The following is a 20041-nucleotide window of genomic DNA, read 5'->3' on the forward strand; positions in this document are numbered from 1 at the left end:
CATCTTATGCATGTGAAACCTGGACAATGAAAAAGGAAGATAGAAGGAGAATTGACGTATTTGAATTGTCGTGTTGGTGAAGAATAGTGAGCATACCATGGACTACCAGAAGAATGAACAAATCTGTCTTGGAGGAAGTATAGCCAGAGTACTCCTTAGAAGCAAGGATGGCAAGATTTCTTTTGGACTTGTCATTAGGAAAAATCAATTGCTAGAAAAGGACATCATGTTTGGTAAAGTTGAGAGTCAACAAAAAATGAGGCAAACCCTCCATGAAATGGATTGGCCCAGTGGCTGCAACAATGGGCTCAAATACATGAATGATTGTGAAGATAGTGCAGGAAAGGGCAATGTTTCATTCTGTTATGTGTGAGATTGCCATGAGTTGGAGCCGACTTGACAGCACCTAACAAAAACAGAAGGCCTAGAATGCAGGACCCTTGGCCTCCTCCTGCTCCAAGCAGCAACTCCCAAGTATTTGGGGCTTCAGGAAACACAGTTTGAAAATGTTGAGCTTGGTGGACTTATCATGGGTTTTGGAGTCAGACAGAGCTGGGTTTGAATCTTGCTGTCACTTAGCTGTAGTAAAGTAGACAAATAAGGAAACTGCTCTCAGCTTCAGTTTCTCCCTCTGTAAAATGGAAATAATAGTACTTTCTTTGTAGACTTAGTGGGAAGACTAAGATAAGGCATGTAAAAATCTTTGGCATGTATTAAATACTCAATAAATCATAGCTATTATTGGTAACAATCACAAGACACTTGCTAACTGATTGAATATCTGATCCTTATTGAATTGATACTTGTTCAGTCCAAATAAACTCACTCATCCTCAGGTTAAGAAAAGTAAAGTTTAGGGGTGACTATATGGGTGAGTCTGGGATTAGGAGGGAATCCAATCTTGTCTCATGCTCCATCCACCCCATAAACCCACAATAGCCTGCCTTTTCATGAAGGTCTATCAATATTTAATTTGTGGGTGTCAGTTGCTGTAAACTGAGCATACCCCAGCACCAACTTGAATTAATTATACACATGAGGAGAGAAAATAAAATGCCTTTTTCTCAGAGCCCCAAGTTTCACCGGCTACACTGAATCCTGGAAACCACAGGGTGAATTTTCTGCTGATGGAGGACCCTGGGAAGAAGCTGAACCAAAAGAGTGACGGCAAATCCCGGAAAGTGCGGTTTAAGATCTCCTCCTCCTACAGTGGCCGAGTGCTGAAGCAGGTCTTTGAGGACGGGCAGGAATTACAGTCGCCAAAGGAGGAATACCCTCACAGTTTTCTCCAAGAGTCCCTCGAACCAATGGATGGTGTTTATGGGTCTGGGGAAGCCCCCAAACCCCAACTGTACTCCCCTAAGCTGACTGCTCAAAGGATCAGTGTGTTCAGGGAGGGCAGTGCCTACACCTTGGCGGGCAGCCAGCCTCTCTTCAGTGATTTCAAGATGAATGACCATAAGGTTGGTATGGTGCACGGTGGGTAAGCTTTATGGGTAGCACTGCCTAAAATGAGTTTAGTTGTTGTTGTTAGCTGCCGTCGAGTGGGTCCCTGACTTATGGTGACCCCGTGTACAATGGAAAGAACTGCTGCCCTGTCCTGTGCCATCTCCATGATCAGTTGGGGATAGGACTCTTGTGATCCATAGGGTTTTCATTGGCTGAGTTTTGGAAGTAGATTACCAGGACTTCCTTCTAAGCCAGTTGCCGTTGAGTCTCTTCCAACTCATGGCAACCCCATGTGTGTTTAAAGAATCATCCAAATACTTCAGATTTGTACCTTGCTCATGCTCAGGTATCAACCAGAGCTATAGGTGCACCAAATGGGAAGCTGGTATAGAATAATATTTCTGCGACAAGAATAACATACTTATTGAGAATGTTTTGAAAATGCCATGAGCATATATAGTATTCGAATTTCATCCAGGGTAATAAATTGTTATTGGGTCTTTGGCTGGTTCTCTTGGTAGGTAAATGAAATCAAAGTGCAGTGGTTTTTCAGGTTGTCAGACTGCTGTTTTAGAAATTTATGTGGTAGCGGGTCCTTTTGTTTGCTGAAAGAGCTCAGTGTTTGAAGGTGGTCATTTTACTCCAGCCCATTATTCTGCGACAGGTTACCCAGTTTGTGGTTTATCCACATGCTGCGTTTTTTCCTATCTCCCTCCTGCTGCCTGCTTTTAAATATGTTTATTTATTTACCTTTCCACGGCTTATTAACATGAACACTAGTAGGAGTCCTGGGAAGAGATCGTGAAAAACAAATCAACCAGAGGAAATGTTACTTGGGGAAGAAGTTTGAGCTAATAGTTGAATTGAAGCAAGTACATTATCTGTGAATTTTAATTATATACCACCCCCCATACCATGAATAATAAAAAGCTCATACACGATTTCATTTTAAGCTAGAAGAATCTGGAAAATATTCACTGATTTCCAAAAACTAATAAGAGATAGGTATATGCACTGTTTCCAGTGGGCCCTTGAATGTCTTTTTGTTTTTTTAGATTAAATACAATTATATATCATACTAGGTTATTAATGAATAGCACACTAGGATATGTTCTCATCTTTAAAGTATGAAATTCAGATAATTACTCCCTAATTATTTTTATTGTTACTTCCTAAGGAAACAGGCAATACATCTATTGCAGACAAATGTATTGGCCTTGCTGGCATTGGTAAAAGTGTAATTTTGGGCATGTATGCATTTATCAAAGATAATACTCTGATTCTCTGATATTAAAGGGAGCTGGAATTAATAACCCCTCATATTACTGGAGTGCCTTATGCATTGCTAAGCACTTTCACACACTATCTTCAAATGTCTTCACCACAACCTTGGGGAGAAAGGCAGAGTATGGTCATTCTCATTTTACAGATGAGGATTCAGTAGCAAGCTGTTAAGGGAGCCACCCAATATTACAGAGCCATTAAGTGCAGAGTTAAGATAAGAATCCGGGTATTCTGGTTCCCCATGCTTTTTGCCCTATGGCAAGTCCTTTTTTAGAAAGTAAGTTTATTACATGGTAATCAAGATGACAACAATAATAGCTACCATTTACTGAGTGCTGAGTACTTGGCTATGTCTTGTATTTAGAGTGTTTCTTTTTAACTCTATTTTATTTGTCGGTTCAGAATTTACAAAGTTGTTCATACAAGCCTTGTATCAGGCCACAGTAGATAATACTGAACTGCTTGACCTTCATAAGTTGTGTGTCAAATTTGACATCTATGTAAATGTACAGTTCAACATGGATCAGCAAAACTTTTATAAAATTAGATGAATGAGTCTGGTAGCATGGTTTCGTTGTCAAAACACAGTATTTTTGAGGCCATGTTGAATATTTGATTCCTGCTTAGTCCAGTAATCCTTGCTTTCTTTGTTCCTGATCAAATGCCACGTCCCAATCTTAGCCAGCCGTATCCAACCTTAGCCAGGATGGATTCATGGAGTTCCACTCACTGAAACAAGGTTGTCAATGTGGTATTTATGAAAAAAGCAAAGCAAATAAGAGATGGGAGGTCATGATTTTGCAATAGCATGCAATTGTAAAATACCCAAAACTCAATGCTGTTGAATCATTTCTGACTCATACGACCCTATAGGACAGAGTAGAACTGGCCCATGGGGTTTCCAAGGCTGTAAATCTTTAGGAAGCAGACTGCCACCTATCTCTCCTGCTGAACAGCTGGTGGGTTTAAACTACCCACCTTTCAGTTAGTAGCCAAGTGCTTAACCACTGTGCCACCAGGGCTCCTTAATTGTAAAATAACCCCTGGGTAGTGCAAACAGTTTGCACTTGACTATTAACCTAAAGTTTGGTGGTTCGATCCCACCAAGCTGCACCACAGAAGAAAGGCCTGGCAATCTGATTCTGTAAAGATTACAGCCAAAAAAAATCCTGTGGACTGGTTCTACTCTGTAATACATGAGGTTGCCATGAGTTGGAATTGACTCGACGACAATGGGTTTGGTTTGGTTTAATTACTAGCTATAGGGCCATATTGGGAGGCAGCTGGGCGCAATGATTGGAGGCAAGGGCGCTGAAGTCAGACAAACCTGGGTTTGATGTCCATTTCTACCTACTTACTGTGTGAGCTTGGCCAAGTCACTAAACCCTTCTGAGCTTCTAAGTCATCCTCTGTAATATGAGGGTAATGAAAGTACCTACTTAAGAGGGTTGTTGTGGTGCTTAAAAAAGATAATAAATTAAAAACAAAAAACAAAACTTGGCGTTGTGCTTGGCACATTGAACTGCTCAGTAAATATTAGTGACTGTCGTGATCGTAACCAGATTTCTATCAGATAAATGTTGAATCTTTTTTTCTTTTAAATGTGGTGAATAAAGAAAGTGATTAGAAACAAATAAGACATTTCAAGGAATTAAAATTGATTGAAGTTTATAAGGTTATAGTATAGGAGAAGGGAAAAGGAAAGAAGGTAACATGAACTGAACACCCACTTTATACATATCATATACTCTCATCTTCACAACAATTCTACGAACGTTTCATAAATTGGAAAAATGGAAGGTCACAGAGGTTTAAATAACTTGCAAATATCACACAGCTGTCAAATAACATTTGAATAAAATTCGAGCTCAGGTCTGTCTGACTCCAAAGCCCATTGAGCTTCTAGCAACCAATAAGGCATTTCTGCATACAAAGCAGAGCTTTTCAAAGGTGGCTGAATAGCTATCTCCAGGCACGTTGCCACCACTACCACAGTATTTACAAATGCTCAGTCATATATGTCACCATTCCCAGCACTATGGAAGGAAACGAAAAATTCCTGGTCCTCTGTAATGTAAGAGTGGGTGTTCCTCATGGGCAATTGGATGTAACCAGATAATGTGAACTTTAGTTACACCCAGAGAGTTTCCTTAGACACAAGGAAGAACTTGGCTGTCAGGGTGGCTGAAATTTAAACACATCGAAAGGTGATTTGGGACTCTCCATCCTTGGAGAACATTAAAAATAAATGTACTATCCTGGGTGTCTTAGACATTGGCCTACTTAGAGGCAGGGGGTTGGACCAGGAGATTCTTTTAGCATATTGAGAGTTTTGCCTTGAAATAACCAGCTGTAGATGCGGAAAAGCTCCCTAGTAACTGAACCTCTCTGGCCATCACTGGAAGTGGAAATGGAACCTTCCAAAAGTACCACCATTCTTATCTTCTGATGTTCAGAAACTGATAGTCCAGAGTGTGAAATAGGAATCCAGTGTGCATAAAACAATAGGAAATGGAAGCTGCCACATGATCCCTTGAAGAGAGGGAGAGAAGACAGGGCCAGATAGGAAGCTTGTGGCTTAATACATGATTATTGAAATCTCCACGGGTGTTTCATGGAAGGGAACCAAAACATTGAGGTTCTGCTCAAACCAGGAGGTCCTGACTGAAGACATGAGGACTTTACATAGGAAACTGCTTACCTGTAGCATCTAAATAGATTCACATAGGTTAATGGAGCCCTGGTAGTGCAGTGGTTAAGAGTTTGGCTGCTAACAAAAGATCGGCAGTTCAAATCTACCAGCCACTCCTTGGAAACCCTATGGGGCAGTTCTACTCTGGCCTATAGGATCACTATGAGTTGAAATCGACTCAACAGCAATGGGTTTGGTTTTAGTATATAGTTCTATAAGGAGCCATGTGCTCAGCTGCTAAATAAAAGGTTGGTGGTTCGAACCTACCCAGCGGCCCCATGGGAGTAAGACCTGGAGATCTGCTTCTGTAAAGATTACAACCTAAAACACTCTATGCTGGCAGTTCTACTCTGTCACAGGAGGTTGCTATGAGTTAGAAATTGACTCTATAGCACCTAACAACAACAACATATAGTTCTATAAGGAGAGCAAAATATATGTTGAGGTATTTAGTTGTATAGCATGATTGTGTGTGCATTATAGAAGAATTTTTTTTTAATAATAACAACAGCAACAATCCCTACCATTTTCATAGTAGCTTCAGATTTTGCATATCCTGTTTGTATATTCTTCATAGCACCTCCACCCCCAGAAGTTGATATGGTTAGTTTCAGGGATGAGGGTCAAAATATTTAACCACAGGGACATGACCCAATTAGCGTGGAAGTTGGCAGAATGGTGGAGCAGGGTCCTGAGACCTGTGGTTACAAGCATTAAGTCTTAAATTAATGGGTAGAGCAAACGGTTGCATACTCAGCTACTAACGGAAAGATGGGTAGTTCGAACCCACCCGAAGTGCCTCGAAGGAAGGCCTGCCGATATGCTTCTAAAACATCAGAGGGCAGTTCTATTCTGCAACACATGGTGTTGCCATCAGTTGGAATCGACTCAGCAGCAATTGGTTAGGTTCCGGTTTGGGGGATATTAGAGACTCCCTGAGGGGGATCCGGGGTAACAGGAGGGCACTTCATACCAACCAGTATAGAATTATCTTGATATTTCAATAACTAGTAGGGCTATGGTGGTACCTGCCAGGTGATGTCAACCCGTTTGTAGATGAGCAAACTGAGGTTCCGAGAGGCTAAATGACTGTCCTATTTCTCACAGTAGGTGAACAGTAGAGTTGGGATGCAGTGCTGTTTCCCTCAAAGCTGTCCCAACTCTGTGTAAAAATATGTGTTCTTGGTCAAGTAACCCTTGACCATTTACTCCCCATGCTTTGCTACTGTATTATAGCATTCCCAAAATTTATTTTGTAAATATACAAAATGATTTAGTAACACATGGTAAACTCATACAAGGGAATGTAAGTTATTAATAATAACGCTTTAGAGGTATATTTATTACCACAAAAAGATTTTCACATTCTATGAATAATGAAAAAAACAGGTTACAATGAGTATATATCAATTAAAAAAAGCATTCATAATAATTCTCCTAAAAAGAATCTGTACTTTTTGGTCCTATATTTTTTTGGAGGAAAAAAAAGCTCGTGATAGTGTAGGGTAAACCCAGTTGCCATTGAGTCAACTCTGACTTATGGTAGCCTCATGTGTGTCAGAGTGGAACTGTTCTCCATAGATTTTTCATGATTGTCACTTCAGAAGCAGATCACCAGGCCTTTCTTATGAGGTACCTATTGGTGGGTTTGAACTGCCACCCTTTTGGTTAGTAGTCAAGCACTTACTGTAGGGTAGGTGTTAAGAATATGGTCTTTAGAATGAGACCGACTCGGGTTCAAATCCTAGCTGCAGTTACTGAGTAACTCTAATACCTTGAGAGAGGCACTTAAACCCACTGAGACACGGTTTCCTCACGTGTGAAATGTGGAAATCATAGCATCTATCCCTAGGGATAGGAGCCTAGTGGCACAACAGACAAGCACTTGACTGCTAACTGAAAGGTTGGCGATTCGAACCCACCCAGAGGCTCCATGGGAGAAAGACCTGGTGATCTGCTCCCGTAAATATCACAGCCTAGAAAATCCTATGGGGCAGTTCTACTCTGTCACGTGAGGTCGCAACAGCAATCTAGGGATGTTGAGGAGATTAAGTGAGGTAGTCTTTGTAAAATGCTTAGCACCATGCCTAACATACAAATAGTGTTCAAAAAAATGGTTACTTATTCATAGAAAACATTTTGGAGATATAATTACCAAAAAAAGGGGAGGGGGTTCTTTTGCATTTATTAAGCTCTCGTTGTGTCCAGCCCTGCATGAGCTGCTATGGTATGTAGTAGGAATAAAAGCTCTGGACCTTGCCTCCAGACTCGTACACTCTAGTTATATGAGTAGTTTAGCTTTGGTTGCTTCCCATCAACAGGAAGAAGGAGGCTGCTTTCATGGCTTCCACAGCAAACAAACAAACCACAGAGTGAACCGTAGCTTTGGGGTCTGATGGGCTCACAGGTACTGGATAGTAGAAATTCCTTGCTGTATTTGGTGATTAGTAGTGAAGGTTTCATGCTTTTTTTCCATTTCTCTAGCCCCCACCTATTATAGATTTTGGAAAGATAATCATCTACACGAATAACCTGAAAATCATTCGAACCCCAATGGACAAGAAAGACTTCATGAGGAAAATTCTCCAGAAGGAAGACGAGGCTGAGCAAGAGTCTCTGATGAACAAAGAAGAAAACTATGGAGTCAGCGACCAGAATGATGGGCCTTTGCCGGAGATGGAAAGCACGTTTCCCCATAACCAGTATGCACAGGTGTGTCCAAGTGGCCTCACTGTGTACTCCTTAAGTAAAAAAAAATCAAATATGAATACTGAAGATGTCTGGTTGTTAAAGACATTGAGAAAATTTAAAGTTTATTGTATTTAGCGGTACGTTAACAACAGAGGTTATAAACCCATATTTCAAATACTCATAATTTTGAAATGTTTTGTAATTTTTTAAATTTTTGTTGTTGTTGAGAATATGCACAGCAGAACATACACCAATTCAATGATTTCTACATATACAACTCAGTGACACTGATTACATTCTTTGAGTTGCACAACCATTCTTACCCTCCTTTTCTGACTTGTTCCTCCACTAATAACATTTACTCACTGCTCTCTAAAGTTTCCTATCTAATCTTTTGAGTTGCTGTCATCAGTTTTATCCTATAGAGATAGATCTTAAAAGAGCACAATGTTCAAGGTAGATATTCCTTATCAATTAAGTGAAACTATTGTTTGGTTTATAGAAGACTTCAGGAGATATTTTTGGTTTAAGGTTTAAAGCTTATCTCAGGCATAATTTTTAATTTTTTTTGACTGACTTCTTTTGAGATCTGATGAGATATTTATTGTTTTCATTTTGCAAAGTGGCTTATGAACCGTTCGTTCTAGAAATGAAAAAATCAGTTCTGCCTTTTCTTTATGGGCTTGCTTATGCTTCTGTTATCTGTGCTATTCTTGATGCACAGTTTCCTTGAAGAAATCTTGCAAAGCCACATGTTCATTTTGTAGGAGTTAGCTTGGTTAAAACTAAGTAGTATCATTTGTAAACCCACCTGGCCAGGCACAAGTAAAATGCAGTATGCTGAAAGTGAGCAAGTGAGTTGGTACACCACTATCAACCCCGTTGAGTTATTATTGAACATCTATGCTTGTTCTAGGGTCCCTTGGGTCCTACACTTGTCTAGTGACTGCCTCCTGACTTAGTGAGGGCACCAGTGTAAACTAGTGTATTAAAAATTAGCTTAACAACTTCTTTCTAAAATATTATTAAAGCTTAATTTCTTTTGTATTTTTAGATAAAAGTAAATGTAAATAAACCCACTGCCATTGAGTCATCTGTGATTCATAGCGACCTCATAGGAAAGAGTAGAACTGCCGCATAGGGTTTCCAAGGCTGTAATCTTTATAGAAGCAGAGTGCGGTGCCACATCTTTCTCCCACAGAGCGGCGGGTGGGTTCGAACTGCCAACCTTTCGGTTAACAGCCACGTGCTTTAACCACTGTGCAACCAGGGCTCCTAAGTGTAAATACAAATTCTCATATTTTTCCCCTACCCTCCTCAGAGGTGTGCACTCCCCACCTTGGAAACTGTTGCTCAGATGGCCCCATGACCAAGGAGGAAAGGGGCTGATATTAGTTCAGTGTGGGAGTTGGCAGTGGAGGAAGCAATTTTGATGAATTTAAACTAAAAGATTAAAAGCTTGAGTTGCTACAGAAATGAATTTTATCTTTATTTGAATTCTATTTCTTGGGACTTGAAGCTTTCTGTGGGACTCACTTTCATCTCCCATGGGTGGCTTAGCAAAATTAGCCAAAGTCTTCTTCCCATTTGAGAGGTGGGAAAGTCATGGCCTGGCTTTGAGTGAGGGCCCTAAGCCAAAGGTGCCAAAGACTTCCTATTAACTCATCTTTCTAATTTCAGAAATTCACCTGTTTCTCGACAACTTCTCTAGAATTTACTTTTTTTCTCTCCTAGCCCTCCTCCTCCTCCTTCCTCTTACCCCTTACTGGAACACTAGCAACCTGAATCCCAGCAAAAGACTCTTGAAGGTCTGCTCACTTCCACTGGTGTCTCTTTCCAATCTGATCTCACGCTCTAAGATCTTTTTGAAATGCATATCTAATCTTGTATCATCTTTGCCTACCCCTCTACCCCCTTACCACTAAGCTTTTAAAGGCCTCCCATTGCTTAGGATAAAGTCATAACACCTTACTTGTTCTAGAAAGGTGTTGGCCACTGCTGACCCCTCCAGCCTCATCTCTTACACATTGCCCTTCACTTTCTGCCCCAGGCATACTGCCCATCTACCTGTCCTTCATATGTTCCTTGCTCTTTCCTGCCAAAGGTAAATTCCTCTGCCCAGAAATCTCCCCAAGTTTTCCTACCTCTTGCCTCTAGCCCCTCAGATGTCAGTGGAGGCATCACTTCTCAGAGACTTGCATCAGAGCACCACACACTCTCCTCACAGTGGCAGTCTTACATTATTTGTGGGATTATTTGGCTAGTGTTTGCTCCCACCTCTACTAGGATTGAGTCTCTGTGAGAGCAGGGGACATGTTTATGTTGGGCATAACACTGTAGTTTCAGTATAATGGGCATATAATAGGTGCTCACAAGTATTAGTTAATGCTTGTGGAAAGAACGTTGGAATTTGGGACCAAAGAGCCTTCTGCCTTTGTCTTCTACAAAGCACTCTCAAGAACCTAGCAAGGCAGCAGGCAGAAGACATTTTGCTCCAAAATGTTACCTTGCCCCTTTAAAATTCTTTAATTCTATTATTTCTCATACCATAGTGAAACTTCTATGAGCATATATTTTCAGATGAGGACCAGACATAATAAAATGCAGGTCACACTGCAGGCCTGATGAAAAAGCAACAGCAGGCCTGATGTGACAATTACCTTTAGATTCAATTTGGAGGAATCTGTGCTTTTTTGCTGTAATGTTGTAAACCATGACAGAGGTGTGCAGCAGAAGGTTGCCATGAAAGATTTTACTTCACTTGCCTGTCCTTTGAACTCTACTTTAAATTGCTATTTCTTTGCCCAATCCCTCATGCAGTAAATGCCCGGACAAGTTTTATTCTAAAAGAGAGGGTCGGAGACCATCAAGGAGCCCCTTCTGACCAAAAGGCTCTTTGTTCTGTTATATGAAACAGGAAAGCAATAGGAACCTTGATGAAAGAGCAGGGCAAGGCTTAAAGCCAGGCCATGCTTGAGCCTCTGTATTAACGATAAAAGAAAAGGAGAGGAATAATTGAATGGAGCTACAGTGAAACATGGAAGGGGGAGAAAACCTGGCTCTGTGCTCAGGGGATTTCACCTGGGCCTCTTCATGCTTTATGTGATCTCCTCTTTGACATAATAGCAACAACAACAATAGTAGTGATAAAAAAAAAACTCATTGCCATCGAGTCGATTCTGACTCATAGCGACCCTACAGGGCAGAGTGGAACTGCCCCACAGGGTTTCCAAGGAGCGGCTAGTGGATTTCAACTGCTGACCTTTTGGTTAGCAGCCAACCTCTTAACCACTGCGCCACGAGGGCTCCATGATAGCCAGGTACCATGCCCAGTGCTTTGCATGCAGTAGTCCACTTAATCCTCTAAAAGAAGGACCTTGTGAGGTAGATGTGACTAATAGTCCTGTAGTGCAGTTGAGGAAACTGAGGTTTAGAGAGGTTAAATAACTTGCTAGAGGTCACTAGGGCCAGTACTCAAACCTAGTTGCATTTAACTACCAATTCCACCACTCTGCTATATAGTCTCTAGATTGATGCCGGCTACCATCTTTAGAGTTACACAAGCCTCTGAGTCTGTAAAGACAGCTAAGGCTCCGCTCCCAGGTCACTGTGCTAGTAACAGGTGGATTGAGTGGGTCTTTTGGATTCTAGAATGAAAGCTGTATGCTACAACTATGTTTTGTGGCCTGCTACTAAATAAAAGACTTAAAAAAAAATACTACATGTAGAAGACAATAGGCTTATATCATGCCTGTATTATATAGACTTACCTGTTGCAGTGGAGTCAATTCCAACTCATAGGGACTCTATAGGACAGAGTAGAACTGCCCCAGACGGTTTCCAAGGCTGTAATCTTTACAGAAGCAGACTGCCACATCTTTCTGCTGCAGAGGGGCTGGTGGGTATGAACTGTGGACCTTTCGGTTAGCAGTCGAGCCCTTAACCACTGCGCCACCAGGGCTTCTTACTGTATAGACTAGGGGCTTAATAAATATTTGTTGAATTAATTGAATGATTGAAAAGATCATGTTGAGGGTAAGTGGTTGGAGGAAGGGTGAGAATCCAGGGCAAGAATGGAAACTCCAGTCAAATCCCTAATAACATAGCCTATGACCATAGGAATTAGATATAATTTGATTGACAATTTGCTTTCATTCTCTGCAGCAACCTCATCAGATCATTTTATTAACCTCTCAGCATCTCACCCAGCATTTTATGCAATTGAAATTTTGGATCTCATGTATAGCATTTTGGTAGGATTTTATTGTACTTTCTTTGGCAACATTGACTTTATTATTAAAATTTCACTGGGATCAAGTACAAAACATGAAACATAATGGATCTGGCAGAAAAATGGACTGCGGCAATTTGCTTTAAGAATATTCTGGCAAATATATTTATTTTGAATACTTTCAGGGAAGAAAACATTACAATATGTTAGTGATCAATGAAATATTAACAAAAGTTTACATAGCTATAATTTGAGTTTTTGCCAGTTGGGAAATCACTTCCATTGCCTAAATCTAGAATAAATAAAATGTAATACTTCTTTGGCATTTTACAACATGATGGAATTGTTTTCAGAACGTATGCCTCCCTTTTCAGAGATTATTTTTATTCTCAGGTTGTAAAAGAAAGCTGTGGTAGCTGGGGGAGTTACTCAGTGGACTTCAGCAGCCTTCTTAGTTCCCAGAATTTAAGAACAGGAAGGGCTTTCCACATATCATTGTTTTGTTTGTTTATTCACTCAGCTAATATGTGAACAAGAAATATGGTGCCAGGCACTGCGCTCTTGGTGACGAGGAGGCAATGGTGAACAGGCACTGGCCCAGAGAGCTTCCTGTCTTGTCAGCAGGAACTTCCAGTAGAGTATTCAGCTCACTGATGGTGGCAGTATCCAGGTCGTGGGAGGGGACCTCTGATCCAGGAAGTTCTCCTGCTATGCTGACATCTGACAAAAAGTAGAAGCTGGCTGAGTTGAGTGGGCAAAGGTCATTGGAGACCAGGTGCAGAGAGGCCTAAGGAAGAAGTGACTAAAGATTTAAATCAGCTAAGGACATTGGGTTTTATCCTGAGGGTTTATCTGGAGGGCAAGCATTCATTAAAGAGTTTGCAGGAGTGAGTTCATTCATGTGCTTATTCAACAAATGTTTCTTGCATGCCTTCTATGTGCCAAGCGATTTAATGAGATTGGCATCAGTGGGAAGAACATCCAGTATGAGTAGAGGCAGAGGTCCACACTGGATCCATGCCAGAGTTGATGGGCGCCTGAACTAAGATTTTGGTTGTGGGGATGGAGTAAATTGGATGGATTTGAGAGACGCTTGGAAGGCGAAGTGGACAGTCTTGATGCTGGATTAATCCGGCATTGATGTGGTGTCGCCCCTGATTTCTTGTAAGGTTCACAGTCTATCAGCAGTACAAATGTTGCCAATTTCCTTGAGATGTTTTAGGGGAAGAGCAAGACAATAGCCAAGGAGCATTTTCTGGAGAGTGGGAGTAGAGGACTGGAGATTTATGGTCAAGGCTTAGAAGTAAACTAATTTTTAGGGAGAGCCTATCATGTGCCAGCTATACATATTATGGTATTTACATATATTATCTCAATATTTCAGCTGCCCAGAGAAGTAAACATTATCACCCCCATTTCACAGGTAAGGAGATTGACATTTGGGAAGGTTAAGGGATCATCCAAGGGGCACAGGTGACGTCAGAGGCAGGCCTCTGTCCCAGGCCACTGAGTCCAGAATGCAGAGCCCCTTAATTGCTGGGCCTCACCAGTTTTCAAAAGAGCCTTGGTGGGGCAATGGTTAAGCACTCAGCTGCTAACCAAAATATTAGTGGTTCAAACCCACCCAGTGGCTCCACAGGAGAAAGACCTAGTAATCTGCTCCTATAAAGATCACAGCCTAGAAAACCCTATGAGCAGTTCTACTCTGTCACATGGGTTTGCTATGAGTCAAAATAGACTCAGTGGCACCTAACAACAACCACATTTTTCAAACAGAATAAAAAGAATGTACTGTGAGAATTTAGAGTTACTCTTAGAAAGAATTTAACATTGATTCATTCATTCAGTTTTTCTCTTGGTCACAGAAACAATCTCTGTTGAGCACCTCTTATCGGGTGACCACAATGAGGGCCAATGTACAGAATCATTAAGAGCATGAACTCTGGTGCTCAACTCCCTGGAATCAAAACTTGCCTCCGCCTCTTCCAAACTGTGTGACTTTTGGCTAATTATCTAACTTCTGGAATTTTAGTTATGTAAAGGTGATAATCCTCATGCTATTTCATTGGGTTGTGAGGATTAGATAAATTGACACACAGAAAGCTCTTAGAAGAGCACTTGGTGCCTATTAGGCATGTTGTAAGTGTTCATTATTAGTATTTGGCAACGAGGAAAACAAAGTCCTTGCCTTTATGGAGCTGTCTTAGTTTTCTATTGCTGCCGTAACAAAAACACCACAAGTAAGTGATTTTGAAGAACAGAAATTTATTTTCTAACAGTTTTGGAGGCTAAAAGCCCAAATCAGGGTTTCAACTTTGTGAATTCTTTCCTTGTTGGTAGCCCCAGACATTCTTTGCTTCCTTGGCTTGTATAGAATCCTCACGTGGCACTTGTCTTCTCCTGTTTGTGCATACTTATCTCTGGGTCTCTGCTGCTCTTTGTATAATTCAGAAGTGATTAGATTTAGAATCCACTCTACCCTAGTATGACCTCAGCTGATTGATGCCATTACATTAGATTGCATATGGAAAGTGATTACATTACATTAGATCAGATTACATCCACAGGTATAGCGGTTAGTATTCCAGCACACATTTTGGCGGAACACAATTCAACAGGAGCTTACAGAAATAACATGTCAGAGATGACAAAGGTTCTGAAGAACATAAGACAGTGGAATGCAAGCAGTGGTGGCTGGGGATGCTGTCTTAGGGATCAGAGACATCCTCTCGGCTATAATTGCTGTGGTTTGCAGCTCTCTCGGTCAGTTCCCTCTTGGAATTTGTAGGAAGTATTTTCCTTTAATTCTGCCCAGGTTTTGCTGCAGCCCACTGCTATTTTGCCATGCATGTGAGCGATGGACGTGAACTACTGCTATAACTAAATGCTGACCTGTTTCTTTCAGGAAGGGGTGCTTCCCCAGGACAACTGTTTTCACTGCAGAGGGTCGGGCAGTGCCACCTGCTCTCTGTGCCACGGCAGCAAGTTCTCCATGCTGGCCAACAGGTTTAAGGAGTCCTACCGGGCGCTGCGGTGTCCTGCCTGCAACGAGAATGGCCTGCAGCCTTGCCAGATTTGCAATCAATAGCCCATGGCTTCTGCATATCTACTTTTATAGCACCCACCCTCCCTTTTACGTTACTTTTAATAAACTGCCCCCCCTACCCGCCCCACCTCACCCAGCAGGGAAGCCAGAGTGGCTGCGGTCACTTCCACCACTGGCAAAATTCAATTACTCAAATGACATTTCATAAGGCTGGTAACAACTCCATGGGGCTGTAAGTGGCAGGAGCATTTTCGAATTAGAGTCTGCTTTGCAACTGGTTCTAAAATTATCCTTCCAGGGACACGTACATGTATCTCACTTCACTTAGCTCATTTTTCTCCTTGCACTAATGAACAAATAAATGTTCAAGCAGCAGATTGAAGGCGTTTTCCGGTTGGGAGTTACTTTGCAAAATTATGCAGTGATAAAGGAATAAAAAGGTAGGTTTCTGATGATCTGAATCTCTGTTGCTTAGGATACATTTAAAAGCACTATTGGTCAAATTGAATTTCTAATTAAGCTGAAGAGGAAAGGCATATCCAGCGCTGAAGGTATCGGGGACGCCACAGCAAGCAAACAGTATGTAAATGCTTCACACTGAAGATAGACAAACTGAGGAGGCTCTTCCTTGCAAAGTCCTGAGTCTCTCCTGGTTAATGTGCTTGAGTAATATTTATGCAGGCAGCGAGGAATGCTACCTCTTCAGGGCAAGATGAGATAAAACATTTCTGTGTGCCTCTAACTACTGAGGTTATAAGCCAAGTCAAAGCTATTTGTGGTAAGTTTGGTGCTTAAATATGTATGTGTGATTTGACTTCTTTCAGCCCCTGAATTATTACCAAATAGATAAATCTATTTTGAGTCTAAGATCTAGCCATGATCCCTTCATAAAGGACTGTGGGTATTTTATAAGTATCTGTTGGAAACATATAAAAGAAAAACTAACCGATTTTTAGAAATTATATTTCTACTGTAAATATACATAGTAAGGCTAATTCTTTCCTTTTAAAGTTGGTTATAAAATTAAAGAATACTTCTGTTAATGAACTTTTATAGCTCTAATGCCCACTCCCCATGTCCCTTGAGAATAACACTGTAAAATCTGTATCTGTTGAGATGGATTGCTTTTCTATGATATTTATTTTGATTTTAATAACAATAATTTTTCATGATTTGTTTGTTATTCTCTAATACTCAGCTGTTAAAATGATTCAACATATGGAATACTTTTCAGGCAATATAAATACTTCTAATAAAACAATTTAAAACATTTTTCAAAGCCATGATAATTTTTTCTATCCTCTGTTAGCCAGGACTTCCTACTGCACACCGTTTTTTTGTGCATCTGTAATTAACTCCTCCTGCCTCTGTTTTGTATTTTATCACAGTCCATCTTCTGCTTTCCAGAACACCAGAGGAAGGAGTGATGTTGAGAGACCCTTAAGTGTATTCTTCTGTTTTCTGACAGGAACATTCGGCAACAAGTATTGTTTGAGCGCCCACTGCACGCAGGACATTTTATCTAGGTGCTTGATGTACAGTGTTACCCAGATGGGCGCCATTGCTTTGGTATCTCAAGGAACTTACAGTTTTAGTGGAGAAGACAGACATATAAACAGATAATTACAATACAGTGTCAACAGTGCTGGGATAGGGAATAGTGCTTTAAAGCACATAGAGATAGACAGATAATAGCTAGCTAGATAGTGATAGATAGCTGTTGTCAGGTAACTCCAACTCACAACAACCCCGTGTACAATAGAATGAGATGTTGCCTGATCCTGTGTCATCCTCACAACCACCAGCATGTTTGAGTCCATTGTTTGGTTGTTGTTGCAATCTATCTCATCGAGGGTCTTCTTCACCCTCATTGCCCTCTGCTTCACCAAACATGATATCCTCCTCCAGTGTTTGATCCCTTCTGATGATGTGTCCAAAACAAGAGGATTGAACAATGTTGTTGTGATGACTCAATGGCACACAGCAACAACACAATTTTCAGAAGTAGATCACCAGGACTTTCTTTCAAGTCTGTCTTAGTCTGGAAGCTCTACTAAAACCTGTCCACCATAGGTGACCCTACTGGTATTTGAAATACTGGTGGCATAGTTTCTAGTATCATAGCAACACACAAGCCACCACAGTACTACAAACAGATAGATGGGTGGTGAGAAGCTCGTAGAAAGGGCACCTAATTAAGCCTTAGTGGGGTTAAGAAGTCTTCCCAGAAGAAGAAGGAGTGTAAACATTGTTGGCTACTTTTCCCTAATCCGTGCTTTTAGGAGCCTTTAATGCTTTACATCATGTGATAATATAGCTACTAACAGTTACATTAATCTATTCATTCAAAATGTATTTATTGAGCACTGGGGATATATCAGTAGACAAAAGAGACAAAATCGTACCCCCATGGAGCTTACATTTTGGTGGGGAATATAGACAATGATATATATATATGTACATATATACATATATATATATATACACATACATACATGTATATAGTCATATATATGACATATATACATTTATATGAAAATAAAACTATGTATAATGGAGAGTGTATTGGAAAGTGATAAGTGCTTTGAAGCAAAATAAATCAGTAAGAGGGATAGGGGTTTGGGAGGGGTTACAATTTTAAATCAAGTTAACAGGGAAGGCATCATTGAGATGGTGTCAGCTAAGTAAAGGCCTAAAGGAGATAAAGGATTGAGCTGTGAAGATAGCTGGGGTAAGATTATTCCAGGCAGAGGAAATAGCAAGTGCTAGACTCATAGAAGGGAGAGCCTGGCATGTCTGAAAAGCAGCGAAGAAGCCAGCGTGGCTAGAACTGAATGAACAAAAGACAAGTAGCAGGAAATGAGATCAGAAGTGTAGGGGTGTATTTAATGTGTAAGTGTGTGGTGTAGTGAGTGTGTATGATGTGTGCGTGTGGTGTGTATGTGTTGGTTGTGTGTATGGGGGTGGGGTATGTGTGTGCATGTGGTGTGGGGTGTGTATATGATCTTTTTGGGGTGGGGTGGAGTGGTGTGTGTGTATATAATATGGGGTGTGTGTGGTACATTCCTTCAAAGCCATTATAAGAACTTGGATTTTCAGTTTAAGATCCTACTGCTGTGGGGAATGTCTGTTTTCTGTCAACCCTACACACCCCCCTTCTAAAACCTTTTACCGCTGGGGCAGGACACTTGCAAACTACACTTCCCAGGCTTCCTTGCCTGCTGGCTTCCTGTTGGGTTCTGCCAGTGAAGGATACTGGCAGAAGACTGAAAAAAGGGAAGGAGGAAGCCTTCCTCTTTTTAAAACCAGACTCCTGGCAGCCTTTCCCACATGGCAGCTGTGGCAGCCGTAGCAGCTGGGAATGCTGGCTCAGGCAGCTCGCTCCAACAGTAGCCACTTCAGTGGCTCTGATTGTAGGTTCTGGGTAGCAGCATTTTCCCTTTTGTACTCCAGCCTAGGGGTGGTAGTGGCTTCCTACAGTTGGTAATCATTATAATCAGTTCCCTATGTTTCCTCTATTGGAAATATTTAGAGTGGTTTCTGTTTTCCTCATTGGATGCCAACTAATACACATGGGAAGTCATTTACATGTTCTGAGATGAGGAAGGTCATGACCTGATTTATGTTTTAACAGGCCACTCTGGCTGCTGTATTGACAGAAGATACTCCGAGACGAGGGTGGAAGCAGGGAGACCAGTTAGGAGTCTATTACAGTAATCCTGGTGACAGTTAACGCTGGCTTGGACCAGTGTAGTATCAGCTGAAATGATGCAAAGTAGTGGATTATGGATATACTTTGAAAGTAGAGCTACAGAGTCTGTCTATTGTCCTTTGTATCCAGAAACATTGCTGCTGACCCACTGTACGTGAAACGTCTGAGTTGTTTGCCTCCTAGTGGAGATAAGGTTGCACTAAAATATCCACTTCCTGATTTGTGAACCACAAATATTTGTCAGTTGGTTGGGCGGGGCTGTTGTTGCTGTTAGGTGCCCTAGAGTCCGTTTTAATTCAATGACCCCACGTACAATAGGGGGATAGGGGTGAGTTTAGGGCAAGGTTAGCCAACTGGTAATCCTAAAACTACAAAAATTCGTTCAGAGCCAGAAGTAAACATGAAAGAAATATCATCATAGTGATACTGTGATTAAAATAATACTATGTCTTTTGAAAGTTCAAAAAATTTAAAATAAATACATGTATTAAAGTAGGGTAACATTTACCCATTCATTCATTAAACAATTACTCACTGGATTCCTGCTATGTTCCAGGCATTGTAACTTGTCCTCTGAATACAAAGATGAAAAAAGACTTGGTATTTTTTGTTGATGAGATTACAGTCTAGAAAGTCCAGTTAGTATCATAAATGAATTAAGCCTTACAATTTGAAGAGAATGCTATTATTATTCTTTGCTACTTACTCCGGTAGCTTCAAATTCCTTGGCTTAGCCAGGTTAGCTGGGCCTGGTTTGGGGGCTGTATTACAGAATTTATTTATTTAATGCAATAAGCACATATCACCCTTACTGTGTGAAGGACACTATTTGAAAAACTTTACACTCATTAACTCACTGAATTATCCTAACAATAAATTAATTCAGTTTATTGATGATCACTCAATCCCACACGTGCTGTTCCTCTCCATGCACAT

The 20041-nt window shown here is 40.9% G+C and overlaps 1 protein-coding gene across 1 annotated transcript; it reads left to right on the forward strand.

Annotated features, from left to right (window-relative positions):
* The first annotated feature begins 1045 nt into the window (after window positions 1-1045).
* GRXCR2 (glutaredoxin and cysteine rich domain containing 2) lies at window positions 1046-15435 on the forward strand. The gene is made up of 3 exons (XM_004384951.2): window positions 1046-1463; window positions 7910-8137; window positions 15253-15435. The coding sequence occupies exons 1-3, from the start codon at window positions 1128-1130 to the stop codon at window positions 15433-15435; spliced, it is 747 nt and encodes a 248-aa protein (XP_004385008.1). The 5' UTR covers window positions 1046-1127.
* Window positions 15436-20041: the final 4606 nt, after the last annotated feature.

This window comes from Trichechus manatus, unplaced genomic scaffold (genome assembly GCF_000243295.1).
Source record: "Trichechus manatus latirostris isolate Lorelei unplaced genomic scaffold, TriManLat1.0 scaffold00130, whole genome shotgun sequence".
Classification (NCBI taxonomy): domain Eukaryota; kingdom Metazoa; phylum Chordata; class Mammalia; order Sirenia; family Trichechidae; genus Trichechus; species Trichechus manatus.

Bases quoted from the DNA above. Each gene is read 5' to 3' on its own strand.
- GRXCR2 (XM_004384951.2), top strand. From the start codon at position 1,128: ATGGAGGACCCTGGGAAGAAGCTGAACCAAAAGAGTGACGGCAAATCC. The intron at 1,464-7,909 runs GTTGGTATGGTG...CCATTTCTCTAG, and splicing joins TCAAGATGAATGACCATAAG to CCCCCACCTATTATAGATTT. The intron at 8,138-15,252 runs GTGTGTCCAAGT...TGTTTCTTTCAG, and splicing joins CCCATAACCAGTATGCACAG to GAAGGGGTGCTTCCCCAGGA.